Consider the following 22,417-nt stretch of genomic DNA (forward strand, 5'->3'; position numbering starts at 1 on the left):
CGGCATGCTGGATGGCTTTGAAAAATAAAAACCAGAAACGCTGAGCCTTGAACATATCTTACTTTATGTTTATACCTTTCTCTCATAATATCATCTAAATTAGCACAGTTGGGGCTAAACTAGCTCCATCTCGTCCATTCTGCTTTTCACTTCCTGCCCTCCATCTGAATCTCGTGCATCATCAGAATCACGTGACTGCAAACAAGCTTTTGAAAAAGACAGTTAATCAATACGATGGGGAAGCGGCTGATGCATCAGTAAGTCAATGTCGGGCCAGTGTAAATTGGGCAGTTGCTCAAACAAGAAGACGGATGGACAGACATTCACCCATAGATATGGTTGACGTAAGGATTGACTCCTAGAGAATTCATCCAGTTACGGAACGTCCTCTCCTCCCTGGTCTCACCTTGGGTGAAGAAGTAGAGAGAGAGTTGGCAAAAGAAGAGAAGGGGGTGTAAAAGAAGGTAGAGTGGAGGAGTGAAGCAGGAGAGAGAGGGGAGAGATATGAAGGAGGAGTGGGGGAAGACGGGGGAGGTGGGGAGGTCACAGAAAGTAAGGGGGTAAATAGAAAGAGGAAAATAATCCAGGGTCAGGGATTGGAGGAAGACAAAAGTTGGGAGAATTAGATATAAGAATGGGGAGAGAAGAGGAAAGAGAAAGAGGGAGGAAAGAGAAGCAGACAGTTTGGTTGTTCAAGCAAGCTTTTTTCTTGTTTTCTTTTCTTCAGACACATAATTTGCAAGGTACGCTCTCTACATTTGAAGCTCATATACCATCTTGAATTCTATGAAGAGTACAAACCATGCACCCAGTGGTCAGTTGTGGACTGTCTTTACACAACCGTGACTCTAATTAAAAATGAAGAGGTACTGAAAGTTATTCCTATCAGAAGCCCCGCTCCCCTCATCTGATTCTACCTTGAGCAATGGTTACTATCATAGGCGGACGATGAGACAATGGACCTCTGGGTACGGGCATTTAAAAGCCCCCACCCCACGGCAGGGCAGGTACACTGACTTGCAGCCAACAGCCCAATATTCAATCCCCTTGACAGTCATCACTAATTTCTGGATTATAAAAGATAGCACATCTGTTCCTGAGCAATATTATTTTTGTGAACCCGTAAGCTCTAACAGCAAACTAAGATATAGTGCTTGCATAAGTATTCAACCCCTTGTGCTCTGAAAGCTCTACGTTTACACAAATGACAAATTATTCCTAAAACAAGCTAAGATAAACACAATTGGACATAATTAGTGTGTGCCTGTAAGATATTAAAGCAATGGACTTGTTTATGGGTATAAAAAGCACTCTGTGTAAAGTTCATTAGCCGGGTGTGAATGCCATCAGAAAATGAAGGTGGGAAAAGGATACAAAACAATAGCCAAGTGTTCGGATGTCCCATGGAATACTGTTGGATCCATTGTCAGAAAGTGGAGGCTGTATCACACCACCCAGACGCTCTGTAGGACAGGCCGTCCCTCAAAGCTAAGTGTTCGAGCAAGACGTGGGCTGGTGAGGAAAGCCACAGATGATCCTGCAATTACTTTGAAGGAGCTCCAGAGGTCAGTGGCTGAAACTGGAGTAAATGTGCATGAGTCAACCATATCACGGGCTCTCCATAAATCTGGCCTGTATGGGAGGGTGGCAAGAAAGAAGTTGGTGCTCAAAACTATGCATATAAAAGCACGCTTGGAGTTTGCTACCAAGCATGAGAGAGACCCAGTTAGGATGTGGGTAAAGGTTTTATGGTCAGGTTAGACAAAAGTTGAGCTTTTTGGCCAAAACTCAAAGGGTTGTGTGTGGCGCAAACCTAACATTGCTCATGCCCTAAAAAACACCCTCCCTACAGTGAAGCAGGGCAGTGGCAGCATAATGCTATGGGGTTGCTTTTCCTCTGTGAGCACTGGGAACCTTGTTCAAATTGAGGGAAGAATGGATGGCGTTAAATACGGGGAAATATTGAGAGAAAACCTGTTGCAGTCTGCCATAAAGCTGAAGCTTGGGAGGAGATTCACCTTCCAGCAGGACAATGATCCTAAGCAACAAAAAGGTGAACGTTTTGGAGTGGCCAAGTCAAAATCTGGACCTCAACCCCCTTGAAAATCTGTGGCACAGACTGAAAATCACAGTCCAGAGGTGCCACCCCACCAACCTGCAAGACCTGTACTAATCCCGCCAAGAAGAATGGGCAAACATTACTCCAAAAGAATGTGCAAAGCTTGTACATACTTACCCCAAGAGAATCATGGTTGTTATTTCAGCAAAAGGGTACTCTACAAATTACTGACATGTGGGCGTTGAATACTTATACAAGCACTATGTTTTAGTTTTCAATTTATTTAAAAAGTCAGCAAAACATAAATTATTTTGGCTTTGGGAACATGCTGTTCGAGCTTATGGGTTCACAAAAGCAGTATTGTTCAGGAACAGATATATGAGTATCTTTTATAATCCAGAAATTAGTGATGACTGTCAAGGAGGTTGAATAATTTTGCAAGGCACTGTATATCTAACTATATAGGTGCTGAACGTGGATGGTGATATGCTTCCCTGGCGACATCTGGGGGTGGTTTGGGCAACTGGATTACAATGCATCCTTAATGCATCTTAGAAACATGTTCACATGTATTTTTATGTGGTTAACCACTATCCGATTACAATCCAACTGGACAAGAGGCCAGAGGTGCGTTCAAATTCAGTAAAGTGAGATGAACATTCCAGGTGAACGGGTTTTCTTTGAACTTTTAAATTTGAAAAAAAAATGTTTTCAAATGTAAATACCTAATGCTCTGGCTGTATGAGAGTTAGCCTAAGCTAACCACCACAGAGAGCAATACAATTGCTTAGCTAACACTAAGGGCTGATAATGATAGCATTCAAAAAAGAGGTTTTCAGAAAAAGAGTGTGTGTGTGTTCATCTGTCCTTACTTTCCAGCGTCCATTCTTGGTTTTCTGGTTTGGTCAGAGCGGGGTATTTGTTGAACAGGTTAGCCACGAAGGCCAGGTTGAGCTTCGGGTTACCGCTAACAACGTCTGCAGAGGTCACAAACTGTCGACAGCCCAGGCGATCGGATTGTTGGAGCATACGTTCTGCCCTCTGTAAGTCGTCCCTCTCCTGAAAAGACAGACAGACAGAGATGGTCACAAAGTACATTTTAAGAATGGGTGCATCTAACTAAATTGAAAGCAGGGTTTAAATTTAGTCGATGCTGGGGTTACGCAAGGCCTCTAATTAGGGCTAAGTGACTAACAAGTCAAGAGTCAATTTATTGTGGATGGATCTTAAAACAGAGAAGAAAAAGAGACACTCAAACATGTAGATGGACAGTACATCAAAAACAGACATGTAAAAGGAAGCCACTGAGTACATAACTACTAAGAGATCTTGAGCTAGAAATAAGAGTCCTGGGCAAGTTACAAGTACTAGAAGTATGGTAACCATGCAACTACAAAAAATATAGATATTTATACAGTCCAGTATAATTATGATGGCACCAATAACGATCCTGAAACTGCCAAAATTGTAAGGTCAGATTAAACTCTCCATAAAATACTGTGAGTGGTACGACACACAAAGTCAACGCTGTCGTATAACTGCATTGAACAACAATGGAAGGCCAAGTATATATTGTATACACACACACACACACACACACACACACACACACACACACACACACACACACACACACATATGAGACAGGTCAATAACAGGTCACTTTCCATTCAGAGTCACATGCTGGGTTTGGAGAAGACTGCCAGCGTGGTTACATTTAGCTTACATACTTTACTGTGAATTTGTGTGTATGCTTGTGTATGTGTGGTTTTATAATAAAATAACTTACATTTAGACCACTCATGTCAATGTTGACCCGGGGAACATCCTCTTTGCTGCCATCTGGGGCAATCTGGTGCAGAAGGTGGAAATATGCCCTGGAGTCCTACGTACACACACCCCCAAGTACACACACACGGGGTAAAACAAATACGTTACTCTTTGCAAACAACAGACCTGTTCCCGAGTAGGTAATTTTTTGTGTCTGTATACATTTTTTATGCTACTGCACAATTACACAAGAATCAGAATCACTTTGTCATTTCATTTCACGCCCTTTGTAGTGAATTCGGGGGGCAGCCAGGAGCTGCCGCAACTGGGACGCGAACCCGGCTCTCCAGCACCACGGGCGACTACGTTAACCAGTCGACGAGTCTCTTCATCCGTGATCGTTACAATACTCGCTAAATGCTCCCTCGCGCCTCTGGGCGTACACGCTTCCGAGGGCCTCACGGTCTCACTTCTAACACCAATGTAGCGAATTCAGGGGGCAGCCGGGAATCCGCCGCAGCCGGGACGCGAACCCGGATCTCCCGCACCACGGGCGACTACATGAACCAGTCGACTCAAGGGTCGGACCCGTTAGCCAAGGGCTAGCGAGTCTATTCATCCATGATCGTCCCAACTTGCGCACATGAAAGGAAACGATACGTCGTTTCCCCCAGCCCACAGCAGCGCAACACAAAGACAAAAACACATATCCAAAAACTATAAGAACTACAAGAACACATAATATATCCAAACTAATGAAGGCCACGTGGGAAAAACGATCACTGTCACTTTTTTTTTTAGGTGTTAATAGTTTTTGGAAGAAACTATGGTGCTTGGGGGGTAGGTTAAGGGCAACAACTCTTAAAAGTCAAAACTGTGACTCTGATCGTTTTTCCCCTGTGGCCTTCCCATCTGAACTAAACAAAACATTTTTTTAAAAATCACTGTCCAGGAGAACGAACACCAGCCAGGATAACTGCCAGAACTCCCGGTCTGCATGGGCTAGAAGTTAGCTTAGCCTGCACAGCAAGCTAAGCTAACTGCTCACTTCTCACTTATTAGCTCACTTCTGCATGCTAGCCCATGCAGAAGTGAGTTGGGCTGTAAAGGGAAAATAGAAATTAGTGACTAATACATTTTTGCAAAACTAACAGGTCAAATGATGTTTTAAAAATGCCATGCTATTTATTTATTTATTTATTTATTTATTTACTGCTCATTTAATACTAAGCTTTTTCTCAAACACACCAGCCCAAAAATCAAGCATTTGCAACTGCAGTCATAAGACACAATTCTGACTTGAGCGAATACAGGAATGAAGACAGTTCAATGAAGAAAAGATCTGAAGAGATACCTTCACCGAGTCTGAGAAGTCTCCTATCTGGAGCAAGAAGGAAGAGAGAAAGACTGTCAATCAGACAGACAGGAATACAGACAAGCAGACAGAATGAACAGGTCGGTTAAGTCTCTCGGAGACAGACAAAAGACAAAAGTCTTTAGGTCAGTAGACTGGAAGACTGGCAGATGCAGAGTCAGGCATGCAGAGAGACAGATCGACAGATAAAGGTCTGTATAGGCTTTACATCTAACATGCTCGATCCCAGCCACGGCGATGCATTTGAGATGGCCCTCTGCATTACTGCATCGCTGCATTGGCACATGAAAGGTTCTAAAATAACAAAATGTGTCAGCATCCATATCACATACAGCTTCTTTTTTCAAATTCGTCTTCTCCCCCTTTACCACCTGATGTGTCACACCGGTTTTAAAAGTCCTGTCTCTATTTTACCGATGATGCTAAAAACACCTTTATTCATTTGTAGTTATCCTGTTGAGCAAACATAATAGGATCTGGTGTCTCACACACACACACACACACAACATCCATTGCACGTTGTCCGTCTTGGGACAGAGATCCCTCCTCTGTTGCTCTCCCTGAGGCTTCTTCCTATTTTTTCTCCCTGTTAAAGGGTTTTTGGTAACACTTTAGTATGGGGAACATAGTCACCATTAATTAGGTGCTTATTAGCATGCAACTTAGCAACATATTGGCTCTTAGTTGGTCATTATTGCGTACTCATTAATGCCTTATTCTGCATGGCCTTATTATACAACCAGTAAGCCATTAACTATGAGTTTTCCCTCTATAACCTCAGAATTATTGCTTATTAGTAGTACCATCTCAATATGCTTTGCTTAGTATGGACTTTATAAGGTGGTAGTACCACAAGAAGAGTTATTCTCCCTTACTAACACTTAATGAATATGGTCTGTTCTTAGATAACAAAACACAAAACTACAAGTGTTCATAGTGTTAAATTACTGTAAATTAAGTTTTTGTTACTTAGAATATGTTCCCCATACTAAAGTGACATCTTCATCATTACTAATTCACTAGTCATTAAGTTTTTGTTACTTAGACTATGTTCCCCATACTAAAGTGACATCTTGATCATTACTAACTCACTAGTAATTAAGTTTTTTTACTTAGAATATGTTCCCCATACTAAAGTGTTACCGGATTTTTTGTTTTTTTTTCCAGGGAGTTGTTCTTATCCGATGCGAGGGTCTAAGAACAGGATGTTGTGTTGATGTAAAGCCCCCTGAGGCTAACTTGTAATTTGTGATATTAGGCTATACAAATAAAACTGACTTGACTTGACATTTAAATGACCATAAAGAGTGACAGATTGGTGAAAAGTTAAATCCATTAATTGGCAGTAAATGCAGAATGCACCCTCCTCTGCCTGGTGATGCTTTCTATTCAAAGGACTGCGTTCTGGGTTTGAATGCAGAGAAGATGTTTTAGGTCTTCCCTTGATGCCACAGCTGTTACAGTTTCTGAGTGCCATCTCAGCTTTGGTCAGATAATGTTTGCCACAGGATAGGGCAAGGCAGTATAATATAGATATTTTCAGGAAATCTGGCATTCAATTTCACTGCTACGCAGATGACACCCAGCTTTATCTATCCACCAAACCTACCTCCACTCTTCCGCCCACTTCCCTTTCTGACCGCTTACTAGAAATTAAATCCTGGTTTTCATACCACTTCCTCAAAACTTAATACTGGTAAAACCGAGGTCCTCCTAGTAGGTACTAATCTACTTTGGCTAAACCTGATAGTTTTTCTCTGACTATTGACAATTCTATAGTTCCCCCATCACCTCAGGTGTCATCCTGGACAGCACATTGTCTTTTGAAGCCCACGTCAACAATGTTACTCAGTCTGCATACTTCCACCTAGGCAATATTAACCGTCTTCACCCGTCACTTACACCTAACAGCACCGCCACACTCACTCACACCCTGGTTACATCCCGTATTGACTACTGTAATTCTATCCTCTTTGGTCTTCCCCTCGAGTGTCTTCATAAACTTCAATTGGTCCAGAATTCAGCTGCCCGTATCATTACCAGAACTCCTTCCATAGACCATATCACTCCTGTTCTTCAGCAGCTCCATTGCTGTTCTTCAGCAGCTCCAAGAACTCCTGCTGAAGAACTCCAGGAGATCTATTGCCCTGTTAAATACCATATTGACTTCAAGATCCTGCTCCTCACCTTTAAGGCCCTTAATAACCTAGCTCCTCTGTAGTATCTTTCCGAACTCCTTCATATCCACATGCCCTCCCGCACTCTCAGGTCCTCTTCTGCTCTCCAACTCACTACACCATTGGCCCGCTTGACTACCATGGGGTCTAGAGTCTTCAGCCATTCTGCCCCCCACCTATGGAACTCTCTCCCACAAGAAATACGCAACATTGACTCTTTCAACCTTCAGATCCCATCTCAAAACGAATCTTTTCAAACTGGCATACTCAGTCTGATTCACGCTCCATTGAGTTTTGTGCAGATGATGATTTTATACTTACCTGTTGTGTTAACTGTTTATTGTATACCCTGCTTTGTTTTGATTTTATGCTGTCTGATACAGTGCTGCTTGTTTTTAACTGTGTTCTGTAAGATGTCCTTGAGTGCTCTGAAAGGTGCCCACAAATAAAATGCATTATTATTATTATTATTATTATTATAACAGGATATGAGACTAGATGTGTTGTGGGATTGTGGTTCTGGTAATATGGTGATATAACTTAAATGTTGTCATTCCCTGGTCTTAAAGGATGCTTTACAGTAAAGCAATACAGTTTTCTGAGATTATTCCACTGTTTTAGTGAAATGCACAATTAATATCTCTACCTGCTTGGTCACCATATCCCCTTTACTAATGATCATTTATCATCATTTACTTGTGTGTAAATATCTTATGTAAGAACCAATAGCCATCCCAAAATACAGTCAATAGTTATTGAGTACCGATTTATCACATTATCAATATTGAGGTACTCAATTAAAAATATTAAGATATTTGATTTGGTTAATATGGAGTAAGGAGTAAGGTTGTGGGGTTATGGGTGCGGGGAGTGTTTGGGGGGGGTTACTGAATGGTTTTCTTACCTTGATATCTGAGCTAAGGTTATTGATAGGGGCCATTCCTGCGTTGGTCAAATGGAAGTTGGCCCAGCGCAGTAGCAGCTCCTCAGGACTGAGCTTCATCAGCTCCTCCAAACTCTCCCCTTCACGCAGCAAGGCTGCTAGTGCTACACACACACACACACACACACACACACAGGATATCTACACTGCTCAAAAAAATAAAGGGAACACAAGCAATGCAATGTAGCTCCAAGTCAATCACACTTTTGAGATATCAACCTGTCCAGTTAGGAAGCAACACTGATTTGTGAATCAATTTCACCTGTTGGTAAATGCAAGACAACCCCTATAAAAGGAATGGATTTGCAGGTGGTAGCCACAGACCATTTGCCTGGCCTCATCTTTTCTGGCCGATCTTTGGTTAGTTTTTCATTTTGCTAGTGCCCTCACTACTAGAGGTGGCATGAGGCGGTATCTGCAACCTACAGAAGTTGCTCAGGTAGTGCAGGTCATCCAGGATGGCACATCAATGCGTGCTGTGGCAAGAAGATTTGATGTGTCTCCCAGCACAGTGTCCAGAGCATGGAGGAGGTACCAGGAGACAGGCCAGTACACCAAGAGACGTGGAGGGGGCCGCAGGAGGACAACAACCCCGCAGCAGGACCGCTATCTGGTCCTTTGTGCAAGGAGGAACAGGAGGAGCACTGCCGGAGCCCTACAAAACGACCTTCAACAGGCCACTAATGTGCAGGTTTCTGCTCAAACAGTGAGAAACAGAATGCATGAGGATGGTATGAGGGCCCGACGTCCACAATTGGGGCCTGTGCTCACAGCCCAACACCGTGCAGCCCGATTGACCTTTGCCAGAGAACATCTTGGTTGGCCGATTCGCCATTGGCGCCCTGTGCTCTTCACAGATGAGAGCAGGTTCACACTGAACACATGTGACAGACGTGAGAGAGTCTGGAGACGCTGTGGAGAACGTTCTGCTGCCTGCAACATCCTCCAGCATGACCGGTTTGGCGGCGGGTCAGTGATGGTCTGGGGAGGCATATCCTTGGAGGGCCGCACAGACCTCTACGTCCTAGCCAGAGATACCATGACTGCCATTAGGTACCGGGATGAGATCCTCAGACCCATTGTCAGACCATATGCTGGTGCAGTGGGCCCTGGGTTCCTGCTCATGCATGACAATGCTCGTCCTCATGTGGCCAGAGTGTGTCAGCAGTTCCTGTATGTTGAGGGCATTGATGCTATGGACTGGCCTGCACGTTCCCCAGACCTGAATCCAATCGAGCACCTCTGGGACATCATGTCTCATACCATCCGCCAACGCGATGTCGCACCACAGATTGTCCAGGAGTTGACCAATGCCCAGATCCAGGTCTGGGAGGAGATCCCTCAGAGACCATCCGTCGTCTCATCAGGAGCATGCCCAGACGTTGTAGGGAGTGCATACAGGCACGTGGAGGCCACACACACTACTGAGCCTCATTTTGAATCGTCTTGAAGAATTTCCACAGAAGTTGGATCAGCCTATGTTCTCATTTTCCACTTTGATTTTGAGTATGATTCTGAATCCAGACCTTAATGGGCTAATGATTTTGATTTCCATTGATCATTCTTAGGTTATTTTGCTCTAAACACATTCCTCTGTCTAATAAATAAAGATTTTCAGCTGAAATATTTCATTCATCGAGGTCTATATTGTGTTTTTAGGTGTTCCCTTTATTTTTTTGAGCAGTATATTTAATCTATGTGGAGTGAATGCAAACGTTTTATGCACACTTCTAAGTATGAGAGATAGTGCATGTGTATGGAAGTTTAACTGTGTGATCCTGCTTTACATCAACAAGGTCCTGTTTGTTTGGTTTTTGTTGGTTTGGGTGCCCCCCCCTTTTTCTCCCCAATTGTACCTGGCCAATTACCCCGCTCTTCCGAGCCGGTCTGGTCGCTGCTCCACCCCCTCTGCTGATCCAGGGAGGGCTGCAGACTACCTCATGCCTCCTCAGATACATGTGGACTCGCCAGCTGCTTCTTTTCACCTGACAGTGAGGAGTTTCGCCAGGTGGATGTAGCGCGTGGGGGGATCACGCTATTCCCCCCAGTTCCCCCCTCCCCCCTGAACAGGCGCCCCGACCGACCAGAGGAGGTGCTAGTGCAGCGACCAGAACACACTCCCACATCTGGCTTCCCACCCGCAGACACGGCTGATTGTGTCTGTAGGGACACCCGACCAAGCCGGAGGTAACACGGGGATTCGAACCGGTGATCCCCGTGTTGGTAGGCAATGGAATAGACCGCCACGCCACCAAGACGCCCCTCAAAAACATGTCTTATCTGTGCAAGAGTGAGTGTGTGTGTGTGTATGTGTATGTGTGTGTGTGTGTGTGTGTGTGTACCTTCGTTGCGACTCAGCTCTATATCAGCAAAAAGTCCGATCTTGATAATCTGCCACAGGAGTCCCAGCACCAGGTGAGGCTTGCCCTCTTTCAGATCCTGAGCGCCAATATTCACAACATGGCAGCCGATGGCCGAGGCCGAGTTCAGAGCCAAGTTTAGATTTTCCTGCGGGGACGAAGGGTTACCATCACAACCGGCCATCTAAATTACCTTCAATATTCGCACTACCACAATTGCAGGTGACGTAAAGTGAAGGACAAAATTAACTAGATGAAACTAAATGGAAAGCTAGATGTAGATTCGTGTCATATGGTGCATGTCATAATGTTGTGCATTGTAACTTACAAAAAAAAACATTTAAAATCTAAAACATTGACATGATGCTGGATGCAGATTTCAGCCAAGTTCAGTTTCTGTTGTTTTGTTTGACTGGCTTTATTTTTGGTCGCCAGTTGCTTGACTGCAGTTAGACTATTAGGCGGTTACTGTGTGTCCAAAATGAATGGAAGAACTCGTTATCAGGATAATGTGACCACATGGATCTTTCACTACAGTGGCTGGTCCAGTTGGGGACATCAGATCTACATGTTGACGAACCAAATGTCTAAGTAAATGAACAAGCCCTTAAACCAACAGCTTAAGGGTCGCCCGGCCCCAACCTGCGTGGTGAAGGGAGTCAGCTTCTTCTTGTTGATGGTCCTCTCATCAATGGTGTCGGGCACCGAGAGGTTGATCATTTTACTGCAAATGAGAGCAAATCGTTAAAGCACCTAGCTGACATGAACACGCAAATTATGAATGACATTTTTCAAAAACTCTTGATATTATCAACAGCAAGAGTGAGCACATGTGTAGTTCAAGTTTAGCTATGAATACATTTAAATATAACTAAATACAAATTCATTCAAGTGTAAATATGTGGTGATGGTAATGCATAGTGGTAAGGACAAAAGAATGTATAAATCTATTCTGACTGACAAAATTTGAAAAATTAAATTAAAATCCTATTACATGACCAAACAATATATGTCTTGAACATTTTATGGCCCATATAGTCCCTTTCAATGGTGTCAATATATATGTTTGGGATTATTTTTACTTAAGCACATCCCTGTGGGTTTCTTTCATCCTAATAAAAAAAAATCCAGTCCTTTACCTCAAAACTACTAATTTTAGATATGACTCGTGATTTTCAATAATATTCCCATGCCAGGTACATTAATAGGGTACATGAGTATCCATCCATCCATTATCCAAACCGCTTATCCTGCTCTCAGGGTCGCGGGGATGCTGGAGCCTATCCCAGCAGTCATTGGGCGGCAGGTGGGGAGACACCCCGGGCAGGCCGCCAGGCCATCACAGGGCCCACGCACACACATTCACACCTAGGTTCCCTGAGGTTTCTTCCTATTTTTCTCCCTGTTAAAGGTTTCTTTTAGGGAGCTGTTCCTTATCCGATGCGAGGGTCTAAGAACAGGATGTGGTGTTGCTGTGAAGCCCCTTGAGGCAAATTTTTAATTTGTGATGTTGGGCTATACAAATAAAACTGACTTGACTTGACCTAGGGGCAATTCAGTACGGCCAAGTCACCTGACCTACGTGTCTTTGGACTGTGGGAGAAGAACATGCAAACTCCACACAGAGGACGACCTGGGACAACCCCCAAAGGCTGGACTACCCCGGGATTCAAACCCAGGACCTTCTTGCTGTGAGGCAACCACACTAACCACTGCACCACCATGGCGCCATACATACTATACATGAGTATGACTCGGCCCATCAGAATCAAGAACCAGAACTAGGGCTAGCTCTGTTAAAGAGTAGGTTAACACTGTTTCGTTAGCCCATCTCAGTCTATATATATTCATAGAAAAGGGACAAAAAAAGGGGTGTGGTTGAAGAGGACACGTCTCACAAGTCTACCCAGAGAGTTCAGTTGGCTAACACCGGCGTGTGGCCTTTCTGCTAGCCTCATATTTCATTGGTCTAACACGCCGGACCACGCACGTATCCCTGTATAGGTGTCACCATCTTTGATGTCCCCATAGCAAGTTGGCAATTGAGAGGGGGGTTCATCGCATAACGTGTGTTCATAAGAAAAGGCGTAGATTTTTTCCCTCAAAGAGACCGTGTTTTTTTTCCTTTTCATTGTTGAATTTATCACGAGGACAACAAGTTCTACCATCCAAGGCCCAAACCAAGATGTTTTCAGCTCAAACAATGTGAAGAAGAAAAAAAAACACTTTACTACCAACTCTAAGGCCCATGAGGAGCCAGCCTAGAACAGAAAATTCCAGGATCTCAGAGAAATGTCTTTGTCCAGATGAGCCAGGAATCCCACCTTTTCATACCACGATGAAAAGGTTCTTTGGCCTGAGAGCCAACAAAACACTGGCTGCACGGTTTGAATCTCTGCTAAGCGATAATGTGGCTACCCCTAATGCAAAATGAATGAGCACCCGGTTCTTCGACTAATCCCGGACTGCAGAGCGCAAAACGGAGCTGGGCCTTTAAATGCAAGGCGAAGGATTAAGGTTTACCAAAGTACAATGCCATCTCCCACTGCGGTAAACAGAGCGCCGGTGTTGGGGTCGATCGGCAGGACGTGTTTACAGTCTGGATCCTTCTCCAGAGCAGAGTTGATCCAGTTAGCGAAAGCATAGCACTCCTCCTCTGGAAGACACACACACACACACACACACACACACACACACACACACACACACACACACACACACACACACACACACACACACATACACACACACACACACACACAGAGAGGAAGAGTGAAGAGATTGGTCACCTAAAAACTGCTAAAAGCTGCCTCGTCAACCCTACCTTTACAAACTTACCAGAAGTAATATGGGTTGCTTACAAGCTGCATGTTGACTGTTGAGCTCTTTTGCAAGTAATTGTTTTCCCCTATGACCTCTTTGTCACTCATTAGTTGCAATGCTTCCAAATTAGCATTATAAAATTAGCTAAACAACACAAGTCCTGCCATGGCTTCATGAGTTTGCAGGCTGGTCCAGCCAGTGCACATCTTACACTTGATGGATATCGACTTCAATAGTAAAGCAACTGATTACTTAGTACATTGTTTCTCAACCCAGTCCTCAAGGAACCCCTATCCTGCAGATTTTCATTTTAACCCTGCATCGGTAGCCCTGCTTGTACTTACTCGACCAATCATCTCGCAGCACTTAATTATGCAAGGTGTGCAACATCTGACAAAAGTCATTGCTGATTGGTTGAATAACTACAAACAGGTACCTATTCAGGGTTGCAAAGAAAATATGCAGGATAGGGGGTCCTTGAGGACAGGGTTGAGAAACACTGACTTAGTAGTTTTACAGAAGTCCTATTTAACCAGAGCTCCTTCCTTCACCACCAGTCCTGCAAATCTGTTCTTGCAGAAGACCTTCATTGTCAAGATGGTGCTTCAGTGGGGTTTTTTTTTAATCTTACATCTCGCTAAGGTAGGTAGTTAATTGTCCCAGAATTGGGCCCATGAGTATTTCAAGTGGGTACTTGCACTAACCAGAGAAGGAGTGCTGAGTTCCCTCACTGGAGAGCTCGCTGGTGCCCCCAATGGCCAGGATGCCTTCCTTCTTGTTAATCGCTTTCCTAAAACTCTGGGCCACATGGTCATTTTTCAAGTCCAGGAAGATCTGAGGATACACACACACACACATACACACACACACACACACACACACACACACACACACACACCGACACACACACACACGGAGGCAAACTATGCTTAGATTAACGATGAGTGGTTTTGCTGATGTATGAGTGAGTTCACTTGTCATTTGGTTGGTATATTCCTCATCATCAGCCAGTAAACATGTTAGAAGAGGAGCATTTCAGTCATTTGTTCGCTTTATTGTCTGCCATTTATTAAGCCTGTAGGTTTTTCTGCCAGTTGGCCTCTTTGATTGTCAGTCACTCAGTCAGACAATATATTAATCCATTTTGTTGTCAATTTAGCTAGCAGATTAGTCAGTCTGTTAGTTAGTTAGTTAGTTAGTTAGTTAGTTAGTTAGTTAGTTAGTTAGTTAGTTAGTTAGTTAGTTAGTTAGTTAGTTAGTTAGTTAGTTAGTTAGTTAGTTAGTTAGTTAGTTAGTAATACCTACAGCGGTGAACTCATCAAAGCTGATCTGGTTGTCTTTGTTTCGGTCCAGTTTTTTGATGATTTCTCTGATCTTGAATCCGGGCAAGGCCAAGTTTACTTCTTTGAAGAGGTTATTGAGTTCTGCATCACAGATGAACCCATTACCATTCATATCTGAATTAGAGAGAGAGAGAGAGAGAGAGAGAGAGAGAGAGAGAGATGGCTGTTGATATCTGGAGATAAATACATTAGTTATAACCTTCCGGTTGTGGTACTGTATTGTCCCTGGGACATGTTTGTTGCACTCATTTTTATACTTTTAGGATTCTGAAAATAACGGAATTGCCATATGAGGTGAATTCTGTACTTGTCACTCTGCCACATCCGCCATCTTACATGGCTAACTCACAAACTGCACATTACTGTTGATATCTGCATAAGTTAGAAAAGGCATTCAAAATTGAATAAAGATATTGTGGTGATACACAACTGAGGGTAGATTCACCAGGGGCTGCTGCTCCTTTAAGGCAGACGTTCGCGTGCTGACGTAGGCACTGCTTAGAGTTTCCGGGGGGGAGCCATGTTGGCAGCAGCCTAGCGGTTAGCTGGTTGCCACGAGAGAGTTTGCTGTATCGGTGTCGTTTTGTGTGGCGAGTAAACGGAATTGACTCGACTCGATCTCTCCGTCTCCTCATTCCTGCACCCCCACAATATCACATTTTCTTTAAAAAGCTAAAACAAAGAGACATATTTGAGCCAGTAGTCCCATCAGAAGAGAGTATCAGCTAACAGAAGAAATGAGGTTGAGCTACCTTGCACACCGAAGTAAGAACATTAGATAGGCATGTTTAAGGCCATTGCTAATAAGCATATAACTGAAAGTGATGAGCGATAGGATAATGTATTCAAACCAGTTTCACAGTAAGACATGCAATTTTTATGGTTGAAATACTGAACTGGCAGACTGAGGTGAATCTAAGACTGCATTCATACCAACAGACAACTGTTGGTCAGTTAGGAAGTGTGATACTCATTACTACTTGTAATCAGACTTTCTCAAAGTTTTCAGCACTTCAGAACATCATCACAAACGCATCTTCTTTTAACTGAGCAGTTTAGTACAAGGGAGTAAAGATTGTAATATCATGACAAGTTGCTGCAAACCCGAAGATTCACATGCAAACAGGTGTCATTTTTGGTACTTCCTGTTCCTCGATCCACTCATACTTCCACTGGCCTCATACATCCCTCTCTTCAAATGTAATTGACATGACAACTTGACGAACATTGTGAGAGATCCAATATCAATGATCTCTTTTGTGATTGCTATGCATGGCTTGCTGCAATACAAAAATCTTTTCATGATCTCAAGATGCATTCTCTGGCCTTTTTCTGAGGAACGTGGATGTATTTTACATCTCTGAAAGCATATAATAGTTGTAAACTACGACTGCTGACAGCTCATTTGCTGAAATTAATGAGCAAGCCAAGTAACCTGAAGTTACTGTGTTTTTCATAGAGGAGACTGAAGCAGCTAAAGAACAAAGGACCCACAGAGTTTTGATCACATTGAAATAAATGAATTTTGGTATATTCATTAATTCCATAAGGAGTCTGTAGTAGTGTAGAGAATCGGGACTTGTTGAATATGGTTTATTTAGACAGCTTTGATAAAACAGTACAGCATGAAATAAGGCCCATGATGTTCCAATGATATTCCAGTGTAAAGTAACCTTCATTTAGCTGACTCGTTTTTTTTTAAGTGCGCAATCCCGAATGTATGCAGGAGGTGGCCACACGCTTGCATGGATGTTTGAAGTTCAAATGTGATTTGATTTCAGCAAGGAGTGCTTTCAGCAAAGAGAGCTGGGATCTGAAAGACAATGGGACACCTGACACCATCCACTGTGACTACATCCACCAGCTCCTGATCACCAGCTCCTCTTCCCCTGCCTCAGCAGGGGCCCGGGCCTCTCCACAACTGCCCAATGTACAGCCCCCCCCCCTCCCCTACCACAAGGATGATTCTCTTAATTCTCGAAAGGAACGTTAACAGGCTCTTAAAGAGACAGAACCCCCACAAAGCTGCTGGACCAGACTCTGTGCCTCCCTCCACCCTGAAGCACCATGCTGATCATCTGTCTCTGGTGTTCAGACATTTTTATAACCTCACTGGAAATATGCTACGTACCAACCTGCTTCAAGACCCATCATCTACATCCCAAAAAAAAACAAAAGACCCCAGGACTCAATGGCTACAGACCCGTCACCCTGACCTCTGTGGTAATGAAGTCTTTTAAGCACCTTAAAACTAAAACTTCCCACCTTAAAACTATCACTGACCCACACCTGGACTTCCTGCAGTTCGCATACAGAGCAAACTGGTCTGTGGACAATGCAGGATTTCAGCTCCGCCTTCAACACCATCATTCAGAATCTGCTGCAGAACAAGCTCTCCCAGCAGCACATGCCTGTCTCCACCTGCAGGTGGATCACCATCTTTCTATCTGACAGGAAGCAGCATATGAAGCTGGGGAAACATGTATCTGACTCCTGGAGCATCAGCACTGGTTCTCCTCAAGGCTGTGTCCTTTCCCCCTACTCTTCTTCCTATATATGAAAAGCTGCACCATCAGTCACCAGTCAGTCAAGCGCCTGAAATTTGTTGATGACACCACCCTTGTTGGGCTCGTCTATGGTGGTAGAGTGACCATCTGGTGTCCTGAAACAGCCAAAACAACTTGGAGCCAAATGTTCTAAAGACAGTCGAGGTGGTTGTGGACTTCAGAAAGCACCCTGCCCTACCCGACCCTATCATCCTGTGTGGCTCCCCAGTCAACACCGAGGAATCCTACCACTTTCTGGGCACCATCATCATCAAGGGTCTCAAGAGGGAGCTGAACATCAGCTGCCTCACCAAGAAGGCACAGCAGAGGATGTACTTCCTGTGGCAGCTGAAAAAGTTCAACCTGCCAAAGCCAATGAGGGTGCAATTTTACACTGCCATCATTGAGTCCATCCTCACCTCCTCCATCACTATCTGGTATGCTGCTGCCACTGCCAAGGATAAGGGCAGGCTTCAGCATATCATTCACTCTGTGGAGAGGGTGATTGGCTGCAACCTGCTGTCCCTCCATGACCTGTACACCTCAAGGACACTGAAGCAAGTGGGAAAGATCATAGTCATCCCTTTCCAACCAGGCCATGGTCTCTTCAAAACACTCCTCTCTGGCAAAAGTCTATAAAAACCAGAACCTCACACAACAAGACCTGCTTCTTCCCTACAGAAGTAGGCCTTTCTAACAAGCCCCCAGACACCCACAGATCCGGATACTGCCCCCCACCACCTTCCATCTTCCTCAATGTTCTCTCTGTATGTGGAAACCTTGCATAAAACCTGCACTACCCTGTAAATAACTCTTATTCTGTGAACAACTTCTTAAAATTCTCATTTAACTTTTTCTAAATACAGCTCCTGCCACCCCGTGCTGGGCATCGGGGGCTGCCATGTGGTCTCATGTTAGACTCTGAACCGGTGTTGCACGCACCTTATTGCACCTTGCGGTTATTTTTATTTTATTTTATCATGTGTGTGTGTATATATATATAAACTTAGCACAAAAAGTAAGGAAATTTGTGTTTGGTAGATTATTTCTTTGTTGTAACAATGCTTCTTGGCAATAAATCTTATACCGTTGGAAAGCCTGTTTATTTCCCTTTTAAATGGTGCCACATTTGTGGTGCCACAGAAGCTCAAAACTAGAGTCAATAGCAGCAGCAAAAAAAGCTTTTTAGCATTGGCAGAGAAGACTTGGCAAATTTTTCATGGGCGCAACCCACATACTCAGCTCTGCTGCTCATCCCACAAATGCATGTTCCTTACAAATGTGGCGCCATTTACAAGGGAAATAAACAGGCTTTCCAACGGTATAAGATTTATTGCCAAGAAGCATTGTTACAACAAAGAAATAATCTACCAAACACACATTTTCTTACTTTTTGTGCTAAGCATTTATATATATACACTACCGTTCAAAAGTTTGGGATCACCCAAACAATTTTGTGTTTTCCATGAAAAGTCACACTTATTCACCACCATATGTTGTGAAATGAATAGAAAATAGAGTCAAGACATTGACAAGGTTAGAAATAATGATTTGTATTTGAAATAAGATTTTTTTTACATCAAACTTTGCTTTCGTCAAAGAATCCTCCATTTGCAGCAATTACAGCATTGCAGACCTTTGGCATTCTAGCTGTTAATTTGTTGAGGTAATCTGGAGAAATTGCACCCCACGCTTCCAGAAGCAGCTCCCACAAGTTGGATTGGTTGGATGGGCACTTCTTGCGTACCATACGGTCAAGCTGCTCCCACAACAGCTCAATGGGGTTCAGATCTGGTGACTGCGCTGGCCACTCCATTACCGATAGAATACCAGCTGCCTGCTTCTGCTCTAAATAGTTCTTGCACAATTTGGAGGTGTGTTTAGGGTCATTGTCCTGTTGTAGGATGAAATTGGCTCCAATCAAGCGCTGTCCACTGGGTATGGCATGGCGTTGCAAAATGGAGTGATAGCCCTCCTTATTCAGAATCCCTTTTACCCTGTACAAATCTCCCACCTTACCAGCACCAAAGCAACCCCAGACCATCACATTACCTCCACCATGCTTAACAGATGGCGTCAGGCATTCTTCCAGCATCTTTTCATTTGTTCTGCGTCTCACAAACGTTCTTCTTTGTGATCCAAACACCTCAAACTTGGATTCATCCGTCCACAACACTTTTTTCCAGTCTTCCTCTGTCCAATGTCTGTGTTCTTTTGCCCATCTTAATCTTTTTCTTTTATTGGTCAGTCTCAGATATGGCTTTTTCTTTGCCACTCTGCCCTGAAGCCCAGAATCCCACAGCCGCCTCTTCACTGTAGATGTTGACACTGGTGTTTTGCGGGTACTATTTAATGAAGATGCCAGTTGGGGACCTGTGAGGCGTCTGTTTCTCAAACTAGAGACTCTAATGTACTTATCTTCTTGCTCAGTTGTGCAACGCGGCCTCCCACTTCTTTTTCTACTCTGGTTAGAGCCTGTTTGTGCTGTCCTCTGAAGGGAGTAGTACACACCGGTGTAGGAAATCTTCAATTTCTTAGCAATTTCTCGCATGGAATAGCCTTCATTTCTAAGAACAAGAATAGACTGTCGAGTTTCAGATGAAAGTTCTCTTTTTCTGGCCATTTTGAGCGTTTAATTGACCCCACAAATGTGATGCTCCAGAAACTCAATCTGCTCAAAGGAAGGTCAGTTTTGTAGCTTCTGTAACGAGCTAAACTGTTTTCAGATGTGTGAACATGATTGCACAAGGGTTTTCTAATCATCAATTAGCCTTCTGAGCCAATGAGCAAACACATTGTACCATTAGAACACTGGAGTGATAGTTGCTTGAAATGGGCCTCTATACACCTATGTAGATATTGCACCAAAAACCAGACATTTGCAGCTAGAATAGTCATATACCACATTAGCAATGTATAGAGTGTATTTCTTTAAAGTTAAGACAAGTTTAAAGTTATCTTCATTGAAAAGTACAGTGCTTTTCCTTCAAAAATATGGACATTTCAATGTGATCCCAAACTTTTGAACGGTAGTGTACATATAAAATTTATTATTTTATCATTACAATTTACTGTTGATTTTTCCCTCTTACAGCAACATACCAAGACAAATTCATTGTATGTTCTTGTACTTGGCAATGAATCTGATTCTTGTTCTGAAGCTAAGATCAGCATTTTTATTAGGATTGAGCTCTCCAGGGAAATCTAAGAAGGCTCGCACCTCTAAAGCAATGACATTTTATGGGGGGGGGGACATCCTCCCCGCAGAACTGAAAGTTTGAGAACATGTTGACGGGCGTGTTGAAAAATAAGTGCATAACAGTTCATTCATTATCCAAACCGCTTATCCTGCTGTCAGGGTGCGGGGATAATGGAGCCTATCCCAGCAGTCACTGGAAGGCAGGTGGGGGGGGGCACCCTGGACGAGCCGCCAAGCCATCACAGTGAATAACAATTGAGAGGTGGATAGCTGGACTTTCACTTGTGTGACTCTGAACGATGAAAGAAAACCATTTTCCTCCAAAATTCTTGTGAGAACATGTGTATGTCAGCTGCTGAATAAACACACACACCACACACACACATGCACACACTCACACACACACAAAGACACGCACACACATGCACACACATACACTTTCTCGGTCTCGCTTTCTTCTCTTACACACACAAACACACACACACACACACACACACACACACACACACACACACACAGTCTCCTCTCTCTCACACACACACACACACATACACACACACACACACACTCACACACACAAAGACACACACACACATGCACACACATACACTTTCTCGGTCTCGCTTTCTTTCTCTCTCTCTCTTTTACACACACACACACACACACACACACACACAAATACACACACACACAGTCTCCTCTCTCTCTCACACACACACACACACATACACACACACACACACAGTCTCCTCTCTCTCTCTCACACACACACACACACACACATACACAGACACACACACACACACACACACACACACACACACACACACACACTTTGTCTCCCCTCTCTCTCTCTCTCTCTCTCTCTCTCTCTCTCTCTCTCTCTCTCTCTCTCTCTCTCTCTCTCTCTCTCTCAGTCTCTCTTACACGCATATATACAGACATATATACACACACACACACACACACACACACACACACTTTGTCTCCTCTCTCTCTCTCTCTCTCTCTCTCTCTCTCTCTCTCTCTTACACACACACACACACACACACACACACACACACACACACACACACACACACACACACACACACACACACACACTTTCTCAGTCTCCTCTCTCAATTCAATTCAATATGTGCTTTATTGGCATGACATATGTTTTGTGCATATTGCCAAAGCATGTAAAATAACAACAACACAACACAACACAACAATGATTATAATAATAACAGCAACAACAACGATTATGATATCAGACAACAACAGTAGCAACGGTATCTCTCTTTCTCTCTCTTGCGCTCGCTCTGTCTCACACACACACACACACACACACACACACACACACACACACACACACACACACACACACACACACACACACACACACACACAAACAGCTGTGTGTACAAAACGTTACCTACCAACTTTCTGGAAGGCTTCCCTGAGCTCCTCCATCTCCTCAGCACTGATCTTTGACGACATACTGACACCTGGAATTGATGAGACATTGTAACAATCAGATAAGACTGCATAACTGATATACCCCAAATAGTGACACAGAATAGCTTGTACATCTTCAACTGATAAGGGGTGGAATAGTTTTGTCGCGCTATAGCGTTTTCATAAGAAATTGAACCAAATGATAGGAATACATGTACACAACGAGAAAAAAACTGACTTTTTAGATGTTCCAGTGCAGTTGTCATAAGTGCTTAAGTAGGAAATGTGACTGACATGAAAGTCTTATATAAGTTTTTGGCTGTCTCAAGAGGCAGCAAACAGATTCCATGTGGTTCCTGTTCACACGGCTGCACGAAAA

General features: G+C 43.6%; 1 protein-coding gene across 1 annotated transcript in view; it reads right to left on the reverse strand.

Annotated features, from left to right (window-relative positions):
* The window catches only part of LOC130126793 (plastin-3-like), a 41,384-nt gene that overhangs the window by 11,336 nt on the left and 7,631 nt on the right, over positions 1–22,417 (reverse strand). Inside the window, exons 2-11 of the mRNA XM_056296461.1 lie at positions 22,020–22,088; positions 14,813–14,964; positions 14,212–14,341; positions 13,208–13,340; positions 11,327–11,408; positions 10,667–10,832; positions 8,286–8,428; positions 3,849–3,944; positions 2,932–3,118; positions 328–406 (exon numbers count right to left, since the gene is read on the reverse strand). Coding sequence (XP_056152436.1) covers positions 328–406; positions 2,932–3,118; positions 3,849–3,944; positions 8,286–8,428; positions 10,667–10,832; positions 11,327–11,408; positions 13,208–13,340; positions 14,212–14,341; positions 14,813–14,964; positions 22,020–22,080 — 1,229 coding nt within the window. The 5' untranslated portion in view covers positions 22,081–22,088. The remainder of the gene's footprint in view (positions 1–327; positions 407–2,931; positions 3,119–3,848; positions 3,945–8,285; positions 8,429–10,666; positions 10,833–11,326; positions 11,409–13,207; positions 13,341–14,211; positions 14,342–14,812; positions 14,965–22,019; positions 22,089–22,417) is intronic.

This window comes from Lampris incognitus, chromosome 1 (genome assembly GCF_029633865.1).
Source record: "Lampris incognitus isolate fLamInc1 chromosome 1, fLamInc1.hap2, whole genome shotgun sequence".
Lineage (NCBI taxonomy): Eukaryota > Metazoa > Chordata > Actinopteri > Lampriformes > Lampridae > Lampris > Lampris incognitus.